Below are 17225 nucleotides of genomic sequence, written 5' to 3' on the forward strand. Positions count from 1 at the left end.
AATATTGATGTGTCTTGATGCATATGTGTATACACATATTGTCATTATTTTCTTTATTCTACCTGATTTTTCCATCATGGGCCAGTTCTCCAGAACCACTAAGCATCAGCACCCCTGATGTCAATGGGGAAAGAAGCTTCTCAGCACTTCGGACAAATCAGTCCCTCCAAGTTGACACTTCTATCACCCACAGAACTGAAATACCCATGAGACTTTCAGAAGTCAACCTCATATGCAGCAACTCGAAAGAGCTAACCATGAAATCTAAATTGTTTAGCTGCTAAAGCATATAATCACATAAGCAATGAAATGACCATGCAATAGCTGTCCCAGATGGGTACAGCATTCCCTGAAAGCTAATGCCCAGCATCTCCCAGGAGCCAGCTTACAGCCAGTTACCCATTTTGTCTTTCCAAGTGGAAAGGTCACCAGAACAAATATGATCAGGAAGCAATGGCAAGGCAGTTCAGCCAATCTATTTCAAGCACCACGACAAAGAAAAGTAATTTAGTGTTATAATTAGAAACATGGAGAGGAAAAAGCTGATTTTGGAGAAGTGCTGCTGCTGGAACATTAGTATTGGTGCTGATAGGGCTAATCAGCTTGGAGAGGTGGAAGAGCGAAACCAAATAATGCATTTAGCATCTTCACGTAAACCAGGTTTGACACCACAATTGTCTGTTGTTGGGATTAAGTGCCAGGTTTAAAGGTGACCTTATAAGGGAGTTTTTAAAGAAGTAGGCTAGACAGTGTTTCAGGACTTTACTTTTAGAGCTCAAAAAACAAAAGCCACATGTCCCAATTTTTTTTTTTGTTCATATTTGATTACTACTTTTCAAGGAATATCAGCTATTGGTGTGTAGTTCACATTTTAAAACACAATTCATTTATCTTGTTAATGGCTGCAAGAAGAAGGGTGTTTCTACTCCTAGTTATGACAAGACCCACTTCTTGCAAATGACATGCATGAGCTGAAGTGCACAGGAAGGACTTTCAAACCTGTAACGCGTTTCTTTTGTTTGTATGATTCTATGATTTTCATTAGCTTCCCAAGAGATGCATCTGAATGTTCTCTGGGGAGGAGTAGGTGGAAACAACACAACAGAAGTAGTTTTCAATTTAAAGGAGACAGAGATTGCATCTTTAGTTATACAAATCCTATTGTGTAGCTAAATTTGGCCAATTTGCCTCGCATTTTCTTGGGAGGCAAAGTCATCTTTTTCCTTCTCTCACCCTAGTGACATTTCAGTGCCCCCTTGGCTGTCTCAGTGCTGTTGTTTGCAAAGCTGCGTTGTCAAAAGAATCAACACAATGTCTCGGCTTAGAAGTAATTATCCAAGAATAAAGAAGAAAAAAAGGCCAAAAACAGTGCACCATGTCATTGCATTCTGAGACACATTTGGGCAAGGAAGGATGTGTACATAGGGAAGAAGACAAAAAGATTGAAGGAAAAAAAGAGACAGCAGGAGGGAAGAAAAAGCGAATAGGAAGATAGGTTACAGAGGACACAAAGGAAAGATGCATTTTCATTCACTGCCACACTGCCTTTCCTCAGTATTCTGTTACCAGATTTCATCTTAGATCCTTCTGGCCTACTGATGTTAATCTTTTGAGGTAGTTAACTCAGTAGGAAAAGACAAAACACAGCAATACTGAAATTCCCTCTTTCTGTGTACCGTCAGAAAATGGAAATGGAACGCTAAAACAGAAAGCAAGGTCTTAACTGTAGCTGGTTAATTTGAACACAGGTGATGCAAATCAGTCATCCTACCATGCCTACTTGAAGTGCTTTTTCTCTGCCCGTGATTCCATACCTTCATAGGTTCCTACTTCCAGAAGGGTCCCACTTCGCTCCAACTCCAGAAACTTCTCCACAGTCAGAAAGTTATAGTCCACACCAGGCACTTCTCCTTCTCTCGGAGGGCGAGTTGTGCCTGAAAGAAGAAAAAAATAAATATTAACGTGTTAATTTTTCATCAGGTTTTAAAAGGGACAATAAAACTGATTATAAAGATAGAACAGTATCCAAAAAATACAATTCTATGATACACAGAAAGCAACGCCAGGAGTCCAGTTAGGAACCCACATAAAAACAGGACAAGACATACATTTCTGATGATGGTACTAGTTGTTCCACCAAACCACGGTAGTTTTGATATTCCCAGAAAGGCTTTCTGGCAAAGAATTATCTTGTACCACATGCAGAATCACAGCTGGAAGAGTACGGTATCTGGGAATATGCCAGCAATTACCTTCCTGCCATTAGCAGAGTGTGACTTCAACTTCGATAAAATTGCAATTCGTATTTTCAGATAAGGCAACTTCTGTCTTCCATTATTTCTGTGTCACTTTTTTCTAACCATGTATTCTTTCACATCACAGATTTCTTCTCCCTTATTTCATCTTATTACTGTATGTATGATTTTTGGTTTTGATTTTCATTCTACATTAAAAAAATACCATGAGGCAGTTTGGATGCACCATTCGCGTGCACCCACTAGAGAAACTGTCTGGAAACGCTTCTCATAATTCACCTACAAGCTCATCCCGGTTCAAGAAATACTCTTTCTTTTAAGTAATAATTCACACTGAACCTCTCTCTAGCACTCAACAATTTAAACATCACCCATGGAGAACAGGGCTCTGATCATTGCTGCTCTGCCAGCTCTGAAACCCTTCCCTTCCTACCAATTCCCAGCCCTTCGAAGCATGGTGTAAGATGAGTCATTTCACGACTTTTTGCTGAGATGGCTTGGGCCACCGCATTTTAGGTCAGTGAGCACAGCGTAATTGATTGGGATCCATTTCTGTTCAATAGCCTTTATTTTCCTTGACTCCAGAGACTAGGAAACATCTGAATTCTGTACATCTGGGATTAAATACAAATGACAGATTTAAAGACACCGGTGGAAACTGAACTTTAGAAGAAAGAATGGTGTTAGAAGGTTGCAGGTGTCTGATGGCTGTGGCCGCAACCAATCTGCTGGCTTGGGAGTGACTTCAGAGCTGTGGGAACCATTCCTAATATTTAATGAAGCGTGATTTCTCACTTCTTTGAGGCTTTCCCAACTCCTGGGCAGTACCTGTTCAGTGCATACAGTTTCTTAAACCTGCTATAAAAGAACTGAAGAAAATATAAAGAAAGTGAGTTTCTGGAAACTAATTGGGAAGATTCCAGCTCTCAGAAGTTGAAAGAGCATAAATTTACCATGCCTACATCTGGCAAATGTTTTCCTCAAGTGCCAGGGAAGCGGAAAATCTGCTTACGCCCTATTCATCCGAGAGACTGCTCAAGAGGTCAGTCTTGATGGAATGACACCCTCGAAACACTATCACTAGATTAGTTTCCTTGATAGACATCCACTTTCTCCAAAATCCTCCATTTCTTGTTTCAAAATAGAATCTGTCTCTCTTTCTCTCTCTCTCTCTCTCTCCCCTCCATCCCCTCTCTCATTTTATTCACCGTCAGCCTTCAGATAGCCTCTAAATTCCTGTGCTTTTGCTATCATTCCTTCTCTTGGAGCCGTGTGAACGGCTAAAGGCAGGAGGAAGAAAAGCAAAAAAGAAGACGGAGATGATGATGGATACCTTCACCCTACCAGCAGGACTATTCTTTCCTGTTTGAAAGGATTCAATTTGGCATTCTTTGAGTTCATGAATTCCTACAACGATTTTTACCAAGCAGCTTGCAGCAGAGGACAGCTGTCTTTCACAGACCTAGACCAGAGGAGGACTGGGCCTGCACTGCCTGAGCTGCTGCGTTTCTACCCAAGCCACGCTGCCCCACGCCTGGTGCTGCTGTGGATGTTCACACCGTGATGAGCCTCACCTGGGCATCGTGGGTCTTGGCCCCTGTTGGGTTCCCCTAAACCAGGCCCAGAAGAGGGCAGAAAGATCAAAAAGCTCCAGCAATATGTTCCCGGATGTGCTGTAGCTGCCCCACACCTGGAGCACAATGGAAGTGAGAATCAGACCCCGTAACGCTCCTCACCCTCGGCATCATCCAAGCGTCACCCCGAGCCACGCGAGCCGAGTGACAGAGACTGCGACGAACTTCTTCCCAGTAACTGACAGCACACGTTCATAAAACACAGAGATCAAGGAACTTCAAGATTCATTTTACTTTATCTTTTCGAGTTCTCATCTTTTCTTTATCTATATCTTCCCACGGAGAGTATTTATTAATCATTTTTTTTTTTCCTTCTGAATTTTTATAGCAGTGAAATTGCAGTCAGCAGTTTACTAGTGCTGGCTGCCTATTTGACATGACAATTATATCTCTGCCATAATTCCTCTGAGCCATTTTAATGGATCTATTTGTTTCATCTCAGTGTTCTTAATTTCCTGAATATGTTCAAGTCAAAAAATCGCAGATGTGCTTGCTATCAGCGCGATTGCCTGCAACACACGCTGAATGCATTAGGAACGCCAAGCCAGGGCGTAAAAGAAAAACATTACATCACAGAGATAACATTTGTCACCTCCCGTTGGGCTCCGGCAAGGAACAGGGGGGAAAATAAAAACAACACTGCTTAGGATATCTTATCTGGACCAAGGCGAAAAACCCAACAACTTTCCATGTCGCTGTCTAGAGCGAAGATTGCTTGCAGATGCTCGGGCTGTTATCCTGCTCCACATCTGAGCAAGTGTTCCTGAATGCGATTCAGAAAGGCAGGGGGAAGGGAAAACCCGCCTCCGTTTTTCTTGTAGCAGAATGACAGGCTGCCGGCTGGACACACGCCTGGCAGATGGCATTTCAAAGAGTTTTCATGAACCATCTGGGATGTGTACAATGATTACAAACCACACTTACAACAAAGCCAGAAGGGCTGCTTCGCGAGAGGGGTGGGGGGAGAGGGCGGGCGGAAAGAAAGCCTGGAAGAAAAGACAACCAAGGGGTGCGTAACCCAACTCGGGGACTTTTCCCAGGAATAGGACGCTGGGAATAACCAGCACCTTCCATCCCGAGCTCTTCTGCAGCCCCAAACAACCCTGCTGCTGCCCAGCACCGTCGCAGGCTGCAAGCTGCCGTCAGAGCTTTCTGCTGATAAACTCAGAATTGTAATTAAGTCTCTCGTTATTAATGTGATTTAATTATGTGCAAAGCATTGAGTGTGTCCGCCCTCCCCCCGTTAAATTGCATTTCAGCGTCCTTACTACAGGTTGGTCATCGCTGAAGAAGAGGGCTACGGAGGTGGCTGTGTATTTTATCGGAGCTAATAGCAGATCAGAGCACTGCTAATGACAGGATTAATTGAGCGCAATGAGTGCTGCAGACAGCCCAAACAAGAGTTAGATACTCCATTAGGAAAGGAGAGCCAATCATATCTAAATACGTTAACCTGCCTGCCATGTTTGCTCTGAAATATTAAGTGGCATCAAATCTTATTGCCATTAGGTAGCAATTTAGCTAATTAATTTGAGTTATGTCCCACTGCGTGACTAGCTCAGAATTGCTAATGCTACAACACGAAGAAACCGAAGGAGAAACCGAGTGGTTACTGACTCCTTCTGTACATTTAATGATTCATAAACTTTCACAATTTGGCTAAAATGTCCCACAACATATAAAAGTTGGTATAAAAACGAATGCGGAGTGGAACTGCTCAGATCTTCTACAACCACAAAAAAATAAATACGGCTGTTGGTTGGCATTGCAGGTCTCACTTTTTCTCTGGCTCTGGGGAGGTAAAACTGCATTTGGGTGGCCCTGATGGGAGGTGAAATGTCTGCTGAGCTGTTGCTTTGGTTGTCACGCTCAAGCTGGTGGCATCCGAGATGATCCATGCACCATTAATGGCCAGGGCACAGAAAAGGGATCTCCTCTTGGGCTGGAGACCACACCTGAGAAAGTGCTCGCAGACACAGGTGAGCTTGCCTGAGGAGAGCCCCGTGCTACACTAACTAAATTAATTAAATTAAAGCTTCTCATCCATGCCCAGAGTAACTGGACTATGGCTCAGATGTACTGATGACAATCAACTATTACTCTGAATAATTTAAGTGCCCATTTAAAAGACAAATAGCTACTGTTATTATGTTGCCTATCAACCATGCTGACAATTACCCAACATGAGCCTCAATTATAGCATGGCCAGATTGTTAATATGTGATTCAGGGGCTGTTTAGCTCCTTATCAATCTACCATGGCCTCATGTTAAGCTGTTAATAGCCACTGATGCCCTGCTGCTAAATTAATCAGAATCTTGCTTATTGTAACCTAAAAATAAGACTTCAAAGAGGCCATAGTCACTTCAGTTTTCTCCTTAAAAAAAAGAAAAAAAAAAGAAAAAAAAAAGAAAAACAGTTTTTGAGCAGTAATTCTGTAACCACGCATCCAAACAGCCTCTAGAGTGTTATTGAGAAGTTAACTTCTCCAGGGCAGAGCACCTACATCTCCCCATTGCATTTCTGCAAGCTCCTTACCCAATTCCACTGCCTGGCAGTGATATAATGGTGAGCCTACAAAACACAGCTCAGCAGACCACAAGTCATTTAACTTCTCGTCTCCACTGTCCAGATTCTCTTAAAATGACAAAATGTGGGAATTGCACACTGAGGGTACTGATGTGGCTGCTACAGGCGTATTTTCTATAAGCCCCAGCCAGTGGTGGTACCACAGGTGAGGGAAGTGCAGTAGGGAAGGTTTCGATGCACGGTGTGCAGGGATGTCACCGACTCACAGAGCTGCAGGGCTGAGCGCTGCTGCGGGGGTTTGCCAACAGGCTGCCTGCAGGCGGGCTAGAAGGAAGGATGCTGCTCTTGCTGTTGCTCTTGCAGGCTGATATTTCTGTTCATTCAGCAAGCGATTCCTCTCCTTGCCTACCTCGAAAAAATCTTCAGCTGCTGAGGAAGAAACACGCTAGGAAAAAAGCCCCTCTGTGCTCTGCGCAGCGCTCAGAGGTCACCTTCTTCCCTCGTGTCACGAGATAATTTGGAAAGCCTGCTCCGGCTCTCCTGCATCTGTCACCTCCAGTGCCAGATAACTGGAAGGCAGGGCAAACTCCACAGATCTGCTGATGGCAAGCAGAGAAGGGAAGAGACAGACAAAACCTGGTCTGCCTCCAGAAGAAGCAACCTGATTAGCGGCCGGGCTGAAGGCAGAACTTATCTGCAACACCGCGTTAGAAATGGCCTTATCTACATTAACAAAAAATAAAGTGTAACCTGTCTGTAAGCAAATGCTGTACGCAGAGCTGCTTCATGCTATAGATTCCAGGGGTTATCCAAACTAAGACTGCTGACATTATTTTCTAACAGCAGCAGAAGGAACTGTGTTTGGACACAGGTGCGTTGTCCATTATTCAGGTGCCTGTCCCCATTTACCTACGGTAAGGGGTGCAATTTATAGTTGTAATTCCAGAAAACACATAAGTTTTAGAAAGCCTTAGTCTGTTACAAATCAAAGATGCTCAATTTAGAAACACAATTTTCTCTGGAAACTCCCAACTCAGGAAACCCATTCTGGGATTTTAGATGTTGTCTGTCCCTTCTCCAGCCATCGACTCGATACCTGTAAGCCACACAAACGTGACAAGCATCCCAAGCGTCTTGGTGGTGAAGTAGAAATTCAGTCCAAAGGAGAACGTGCTCTGTCACTAGACATTAATTCCCAGCTTTGTTAATGATGCATGTGCAGGAACAGATGCTGATTGACTCTTCCTGGCCACACAGACGACTGCAGTACTACAAGCAAAATTTCTGGCAGCACAGTCTGCAGCAATGACTGATTAAACCCAGAAAGCAGCTGACCAAGACAAAGCTATCTTTCTAGAGAGACATTTCAGAGAGAAATGAATTTCTTGCCTACAGTTTACATTTTTTGTCTATAAGGAAGATGGAAGGGATTTGTCCAAAGAGCTCGCTATCTCCTCCTGCTCCCACCAGCCTCTCCAGCAACTCTCCTGGGGCAAAGCTGGATCCCTCAGCCTGGGGGGATCCCCTCTTGCTCAAAGGACCGTGCTGTGCACACACCAAGCAATGAGGCTGACCCTTGGCACACGTAAAAGCTGCTCTCCCTCTTTCTGAGGCACTGCTGCATCTCTCAGCTCCTTTCTGAGGAAGAAGCACCGCCGGCCTGGAGCCTCCCTGGAGAAATGATTCAGCCAAGCCGCGCTGCAACGGCTCGGGGTTTGCACACCCTCAAGGCAGCACGTTATTTTTGTCCCTTCTAAATCTATTCTTGGTATTCCTGCGGCCCTCACTGCCACTGAATGAGAACACTGATAATCTTCAACACATTTATCTCTGTAGTGTTTGGAGGTAGGGAAAGCAGTTTTTTTTTTCCCTGTCTTATAGCACCAGGATGAAAGATGAGCCAGACCCAGGCTCTCAAAGGACTTCAGGAGCCTAATTCCAGAGAAATCAATGGGATTTAGGAAACCTTACATATCAGGGCCTAACAGATTAAAAGACAAAAATAACTTGCTGCTGCTTTGGGGCTTTGCAAGCTTGTGAATGTGCAGTGAAACACCGTGCCGTGGCTACGCAAAGCCAATTCGAATACGGGGTTTTGTTCTGGACCGCAATATTCAATTCCAAGAAACTGATCATTATTCAATGACCACAAGATGTAAGGGTTCAAAAACTGCCACAATTCCCAAGAAAGCCACTTAAACAGGTCTTTTTCTAAGGATCTTAAAAAAAAAAAAAAAAAAAAAAAGTATTCTGGCAGCGAATAAAACATGAGGAATAAATGTTCTCATGTTCGCAGCAGCAGCAGCTCGCCTTCTGGATCCCTCTCTTTGAGCAATTGCTGTTACCTCAGACACCTGCAGCCGAATCCCTCTCATTTCCCACAAGATGGGACACCCACCAAGAAGATTAAACTTCGTGAACTAATGAGTTTGCCATTAATCCTGTGCTCACTGAGTCCAACAGCATGACACCCACTAATTTAAATTGTGAGCGCCTGATGAAAAAGCAAACGTACCTACGCGGTGAGAGGACCTCAGATGTAACTAGGCACTGTTTTATTCTAATATATGGATTAGTGTAATAAAGTGTAATTTTATAAATCAATAAAGCTGTAGTAATGAGATTGCACTGCAATGTTCTGCTTTTAAAAACTGGCAAAGAAATGAATGAAAATTGCCACTGGTGTAAGCGTGTGTGTGTGACTTGTGGGAAGTGAAATCAGCTGAAAGTAAATTAACAGTGCCATTATATGTTTGCATCTATATTCACTTTCTCTCATATATACATTTCTAGAAGTCTAGATAATGCTACAACCATGTCTCACACCATTACTTCAGAAGGTCCACCTTTACTGCCTGTAAGAAGTGTTGACATATTTCCCGCAGCAGGAGAGATTTTGACTGCTGCGTCCAGCCGTGCACATCTGTACTAAACACGATGGACCAAAGGTGTTGGGGTGGGTGCTCTCTGCCACCAGCTGCTCAAAATGACTTTGAAATCACAGGACATGTGGGATGCAGGGTAGCTCCCATGAAAACAGCACTTTTAAACAAATACCTCATTGGGTTATTCGCACTTCCCCACTGTAGAAAGTCGTGTATCTGAAAGCACAACCTATCTCGTAGGAGTTATCATTTTTTCTCATGGCCATTTGCAAAGCTATCCGATTTCTACGAATTGCCAAACAGGAGGTGTTGCCCAGGCTGAGAATTTTGTGAGCCAAGGAGTATTGCTTTTTTTATTTAAAACCTGGATACTAAGGAAATTTAATCTCCCCCAAACTAGGTAACCTATTCCCTATTTTACTCCAAGGTTTCAGCGTCCTGTGGACAGATACTGGAATTATGCTCACACTAAATTGGGTATCCGACATAGACCAAACACCTGCAGTACTTCAATTCTGTTTATATCCAAAAACAATATTTACTCTTGACACCTATACACATATGTGCAGATATATCCATGAAAAGACATTCTGCACTTTAGAGCCACAGCAATAGATTATTTGATGTCCATTTGCTCAGCTGCTTCAACAAAGATTGCTTTCCTCCCTGGCTGTTTGTCTTCTGAGGCCGTTTGTGCTGCTGAGATAAGTACAACACAATGTGGGACAGCCCTGCTTGGGTGTGATAGAAAACTCTTTTTGTTGCCCTTAATTGCCCTTCTAGCAGACCTTCAATTTGCATTTAAAAGTCTTAATAAAACAGCTCACCTAACAGCATGTGCCTATAACTAGATCAGTTCATTAGTCTAATCTCTAGAAATTCCACTATAGAAAGAGAGAGTTCTATAAAACCAACACGTTTATCTCTGAGATGCTGCCTGATGTTTGTTTCTGTGACCAAATCTTCTCTGACCATGAAAGAAAGAGCATCCATCACACTTCCACAGGACATCAATATAGTTATTTAAAGCAGTCTCTTCCCTGAACAGCAGACACTGGAGATACCGTCACCACGGTATATGTTTTCCCCTAGCCCAGAGCTGCGAAACGCTTTGAACCTAATGGACTTCCAACCGTGATAACCTCATCACACTCTTACAAAGTCACAAGTCTCCTGTGGCCCTTCGATTTTTGGCAAGACAGAAGTCTGCCCACTTACCAACCCTGGGCTAAGACAGGTCTTGTTCCCAGACAAATCCTCTCCAAGCCTTGCTTGGTGGTTTTCCAGCTTCGTATTCATTACTGACCAAAAAATGCAAATGCATCAGATATAGCAAGAAGTATGCAGATTATAGAAACATGCAGTTATAGAGCCATATGGATGCACTTACTGTGAAATGCAAGGGAAGGACTAGAACAGACAGCAAATCCACCCAGCAATATGCCCATTTAGGCACTATTCCCTACAGATTCTGTCCCTTAATTTTACCTGTTCTTAACTGCTACCAATTTTTCTCTCTCTCTCTTTTTTTTTTTTTTTTCCCCCAGTAGCTCTGTATGCCTAGCACGCTTTGGTTTTCCATGATTGCTAACGCTTTAGCTGGCTGAATAGATTCTTCTGGTTTGCTTTCTGTAACGTTGTGATTAGGTGACTGCTCAGGATGCTGAAAAAATGCCAAATGTTCAGGAGTTGATTGGTGTTTGAGTTTAGGATTCATCCCCATTGATAATTGGAAGCATTAGAACATGAAAGAAAACAAATACATAAATTCTAATTTTTTCTTACCTCGCTGAAGTAAAAACTGTTGGAATATTTTACTGGGTGCAGTTCCCTTGCTGTAAGTTCTACACTACCAGTTCTAACACAGCAAAAACTTATTAGTCCTTACAGCTTTGTGAGAGCAATAAAATACTAGAGAAAACCCAAGTTACAACACATATTCCTCATGTTTAATTAAAGCATTCCCCGATCCAGGAAGCCTGCTGGTTAGTCAGCACACACCTCTGCGGTCTGAAGCTATCTGTCACACCACTGATAACACACGCAGCCTTCTCCATTTGTGTGCTTCGGGTTAGGTTTTTTGTTGTTGCTGTTGTTTCGGTTGTACACAAATAATGAAAACCTCGCCTCCCAAACCTGTCATCACCTCGGTATTTCACAGGATGTGTACCCACGGAGTGTTTTACAGCGCCTTTCTGAAGCCAAGCACCACCCCTACAAAATCCTCCAGCGCTCAGACTGGGGACAATGACACAGTGTTTGGCTTAAATGGTCTTTGCTTCATTTCATCTGATTACTTCTAGTTATACCTTCTCTCTGCTAAATGTCCCTGCGTAGGCATTTAGAGCTCTGCCTTCACACAAAACAATCAGTCCATCACACTACACGCTTTGCCATTTTATTAGCTTCTCGCAAGTCATTTTCTACAAGTGCCCCCATTTTAAATGCCATTTTAAGCCCGCTTGCCATTTTCTCAATGCCCTTCTGGTACGGACTGGCCAACAGACAATGCAAGACAGCACACTGAGCTGTAACACCAGCTGCTCCCACCTTCACCGCAGTAATTCCAGAGTATCTGAAGGTCCCCACTGTCACTGGTTTGGATCCAACATAAATAAGCTGCACGCAACAATTATCCTCGTGCAACTGTTTGGCAGCCCAAACAAAATGAGCTGTTCCTTGTCCTGCGTCCAATTCCCAACAAACAGAAGCACCACCAGCTTTTAGCTCATACCTGTGTCAGGTTCACGCGGAGAATAAAGAAAAAAACACAGTTATTTTTTCAGCTTAGACACGGTCAGTGGAGGACATTGTGATCAGGGGTGTTGAGAAAGCAGTCGGCCCAGAAATTTGCTTTCTCGCAGTACCAGATCAGCCAACTCCTGCGAAATGAATGTCTGAAAATACACAATCAGATCTCGGCTTTAGAAAAACTCTATAATGAGATTCTCTCCAAAGTCCCGATGTGTTACTTGATTTAGAGGACAGTCGGGTGATTATCAGAGACAGAATGCTTTTCTTCAGCACAAGGATGTCATATAGCAGATAAGACTGTATCAAAAAATAAAGTTTAAACCCAAACTCCAGCACTTACATTCAAAGCGTGAGGCATTTATCCTGTGACAAGCGCGTTGAGTCCTTCAGATGACTGATGCAGGTGACACCACTCTGCCAGATGGATGCTGGCACAAAATCCTCATGGCACTCGCTGCAAATCACCTGCTTAGCTTAAAGCACACAGGTGCACGCAACAGCTTCAAGGCTAATTTCCATGCCTCGTGTTAAAGATGTGCTCAAGTTTTTGCAGGATAGAGGCAATAAATGTTCTGAGGATCTAAAAAATGTTTCTCTCGCCCTGCCAAGGAAGCGTTGTAGTAAAGCAAAAGAGCACCTGGAGATGAATCCCGGATACCCCTGCAACTGCAGGGTGAGGGGGAGCAGAGCCCAGTGGATGTGACAGATTCATTGCTGGCATTTTAAATATTTTAAATACCAACAAAATAGCCCCCTAACATCCACCACAAAATCTGAGCAACTCCCACTTGTCGATATATTCAGAATTCCTTCTGCAAGGTTGAAAGACTGAAACTGCACCCATTTTTTGGATGGGTTACGGAGCCACGCAGCGACTGTGCTGGCAGCCCCAGCTCTGAGCTGACGGGGAAGCAGAAGAGCAGCAGGTCACTCGTGCCCCACGAGTTTTGGCTTTGTTTGGGGGCTAATGGCATTACGTGCTCCGTGATGCTGATCTGTTGAGATAAAAGTGACAGCCCTCGGTGACGGCTTCATCAGAGGGAACTGCTGACTCAATATTTAGGCGTAGCAGCAAGAGCTGTTTATGTGCATACATTGAAAAACAACAGATGACTTGTAGAGCAAAACACATGGGCAACATTCTCTCTCTCGAGGCAATACAAAAGAGCCAAAGTAGCTAAAGCACATTTCCACAGTGACTGTGCAGTAAGGTAAATTAGAGCTCTATATAGCCATCATCCATTATCCCGTATATTTTTAGCAACGCTAAGATGAATAACTGCAAGGAGCCAATGAAACCACATTACAAAGAAATATACGTCCTTTAGATAAACTGCCACTCCTTCCTCTCAGGTCACTTCACAACTCAACAGAAGATTAAAGTTTGAAACATCCACTATAGCATTCTTCCTACTGCTATTGCCATTTGTTTAGGTTATGCTTCACAATTTTTAGATGAACGAATTACATTCATTATCATTTCTCTCTCCAACTGTTAAGCCAAATTAAGCTACTTCCAGAGGCTAAGGAGAAAGTGCAATTATTAATGCTTCCAAACATCCATTTTGGGGCAACAAAAAGTGGTGAGGGGAAAACTGCTAAGATTTGAAAAAACATAATTTGTCTATCACACAAATACTACACTCTCCCCTTATTGCTGTAGCTGTCTCACCTATAAGAACGTCACTTGAGATAGGTCAAGACTGTAAGCAAGTGTATTTGAAAATCACAGCTCTGAGACTTTCATCAAAATACATTAAAAGTCATTAAATTTGTGTTTCCTTGGAGTCAACTCTACGTGGTTAGCGCTGCAGGACCCGGAGGAGATTCATCTCTCCTCCAACCCTCTCGGTCCTTCCCAGGCCTCCATCAGAGCCTACGCAGCTGTGATTCAGAGAGCTGAAGCTGATTTCCTGAATCATTTTGCTCAATGGGAATCTCATTTATTATTGAAAATAACAGAAACTTGACCTTCCCTGGAGACTTTTACAGAAGTTCAGACCAAAGGTGAATTTGTCCAACCTGCATAATGCAAGTCAATTCCTCCCTGGGTGAAGCAGCATTCAAAGTGAACGAGGCTGGCAGAATTGAACCTTTTGTGCATAATTAATGTAACCATCGATCAGAGAAAGCTTAGATTCAGAATTTTTCTGCGAGATAAATGCACAAGGATGAACTACACTTTTAAAGAGTTTAACTTAGAGAAAGTGTCTTCGATTAACCATTCTCTTGCTAGTGCAAACTTCAGCGGATGCTTTCCATGGAGCACACGTGGGTTTCATTCAGCAGAAATGGTTGACAGTAAATGATGCCAGTTGTGACTCTCGCTTGTCACAGATCAAGATACAATACCCCTCGAGCACAAGTAAGTGATTTCCTGGGCTATTCTCCACTTGGTATGTGTAAGCAATTCCCATTAGTGTCAATGGGAGTTATGCATGCGACCATGAGAAGTCACCAATTAAAGCTCAAGTGCTGAAGATATCTACAGGCTATTTGATGTACTATTCCATGATCTTTAGCTCATACTCCTTATCTTTTGGGGAAACATGGCTACAGGGCTTCCACAATGTGTGAATTTACAAATAATAACGTATTAATCCGGACTGGTATACATGCTAACCAGGTAGCAATGGTCACATATTTATATAATTGGATTTATAAAACTGCTCATTCTCAGCCAGACACCACTCGCTGTCCCTCTCCCCAGGCCTAATGATAGTGCAAAGAAAGATAAGCTGTTAGTAAGAAGTCTGTTTTGTAAGATCTGTATTACAGACACAGCTCAGTATTTCAAGGACTGGCTGATGGAACATGTCTACTTGATGGCATCCTATTTTTTCACGCACCTTTCCCATGCAAAGGACTTCAGATTCTCTGGATGATATTTAAATATCTAGGTAAAGGCTAGGTTTTCCAAAGCTCTGGACTATTACAAGTCACTTATAGGCAAATTTTCAAAGAGTTCAGCATCACAAAATACAAGCTTGGAGGAAGACTGGCTGCAATAGCAGACAGTTGTGATAACCTCAATACTCCAACATAGCTATTTCAATTGTTGATACAAAATCCTATAGAACTAGTTTGTCTCTGGGGCTGAGGGAGAGCAGAAGGTACGGTCACTGCGAGAAAGAAAGGGGCCTCTTTAAGAGACACACATTTATCTTAGGAGCGATGCTTTTTTCTGATTTTCTAACTTTCAGGGCAACACCAGCCCTTCTTTCCATCATGAAAAAGGCAAGGTTTGAAGTAAATGGATGGTCCACCGACAGCACATACCAGCAGTGTTAAGGTACCATTAGTAGAGAACTCCTGCTGGCAACTACAATTGGCCCTAATGGCCAGGCTCTTGGAAACCACGAAGGACAGAAAGCCGACCCTCCCATCACACCTTTCAGGGATGATGCCTGGGCAGAGCAACTCTTGCCATGAGGTACAGGAATGGACTAAATGACGTCCTTCAAGGTCTCCTCTCTTTCTGCAAATCACAAGAGCTGGCCATGCTGTAATCACGTACTAAAAATTCCAGGAGGGAGGCAGAGTTGTTCTAAGTTTAATGTGTGTCAGAGTTGTAGTAAAGTGTGCTGCTAGAACAGGATTATTATTATATATTTTTTAAATGTATCCAAGCCAACTCATTCATCTGTTTATAGAGTATCTCTCTTAAAAGGAGTTTTTACACAGGGTACATCTACATTGCAGTCACTCGAGGACAAAGCTCAGCAGCCAAGTATTTATGGATTTCTTAGGGCAGGTGCTGCAGCTTGCCAAGGGCAGGAGGCTGTGCAACTGGATTATGAGCAACGCACCTTCATATCCAGCCAGGGATCTTTACACACCTCTGATCACCACTTAACAGCGCAGACAGACCACACGCTCCCCTCCACGCGCAGGCTTATACGGATTCACGTTGCAGATCAAAGGTTTAAGAGTTCAGGAGATGCTGAGTTTCCACACGGGTGAGCATGATGCCGCGTGCTCAGGCTGCTCCCTGCTCCCTCCCCATCCCCTCCTCACCTCCATGTGCCCCTTCCCTCCTGGTCCTTAGACACCTCGTGGCCTCCCATTTCTGGCTCATCCTTGCATCACTTCAGGCAGCACAGCCTGGCAGCCCTCGGTAGTTGCATTTGGATTTAAACAATACCAACTAATTTTAAATGATGTTCTGTATAACCTTGGAAACAGCTGTGCGTGATGATCGTGGTCCAGGCACATAAATGCTTTTAAATGACGATGGAAAAAGCTCGTTTAGAGAAACAAAAATGCATTAAATGAAATGAACTGCCTGTGCTGTTCAGCTCTGAGAGTTGTGCAGAGCTGTAGTTTTTTGGCCTAGCACATCAGGAGCTTTTACTGGAGGGGTTCATTATATTTCTTTTCACAGCAGTTCAAGGAATGCCCCCTTCCCTCCCACTTCAAGTCTCCCCAGTAAAAGCACGGGTGCTAAGATCAGAAACTTTTCCAAATGGGCCTTCGATTAAAATCTCCTGGAAGGAAAATGGTCGAGTTGCCTATCTTCAACTTGTCTTTGGTCTCAGCATTTGCTGCCCTCTTGAACAGAAACAGGTGGGATCAGAAGGAAAAACTTCTGCTTTTTGTATCACTCCAATTATGCCAGCCCTGCCCCCATCATACACTGATATTTCTGGAGCACGTTAGGTGTTAAACATCAAATTCTCCCTTCCTTGGCCTCTCCCCCCTCCATGCAAAGGCCTGTGAGCAACCTCCTAGAGTGTCTCCTGGAGACTGGAAATGCACCTTAGCAGCACGTGTGGTGGTCTGCAGGTGGGACCACACCTCAGTTAGGAGAGCAGAGGGAAACGCCAGGGCTAGGCCATCCCTTCTGGGAGAAGAGAGCCAGCTCACCAAGAGCCTTCTAGGCTAAATTTTCAACTCACCTTCAATGCAGACCCTCCCTTACTTCCCACACCTCCACCTGCTCCACATTATGGTTCGGTGAAAGACGAAGTTGTGCAATATGATTAAGGGCTATTTTATAGGGTTTTCTCATTTTCTACAGCCCAGGCTCAGAAGCAGTGTTTGTCACGGGACATCAGAGCATTACAGACCTGTCATCACCTTCTAGGTTTTTAAGAGGGTCTCACATGGACAGCCTCCTGCCCTTGCTTCTCTCTTCATGCATCTCCCAAAAGGAAGACAAATGGATAA

General features: G+C 43.6%; 1 protein-coding gene across 1 annotated transcript in view; it reads right to left on the reverse strand.

The window, feature by feature from the left end:
• Positions 1 to 17225, reverse strand: part of MAGI1 (membrane associated guanylate kinase, WW and PDZ domain containing 1) — a 274553-nt gene that overhangs the window by 85198 nt on the left and 172130 nt on the right. The window contains 1 exon segment of the mRNA XM_084292717.1: positions 1815 to 1934. Coding sequence (XP_084148843.1) covers positions 1815 to 1934 — 120 coding nt within the window.

The sequence above is a fragment of the Netta rufina genome (assembly GCF_964035555.1).
Source record: "Netta rufina genome assembly, chromosome: 10".
In the NCBI taxonomy this organism is placed as follows: Eukaryota; Metazoa; Chordata; class Aves; order Anseriformes; family Anatidae; genus Netta; species Netta rufina.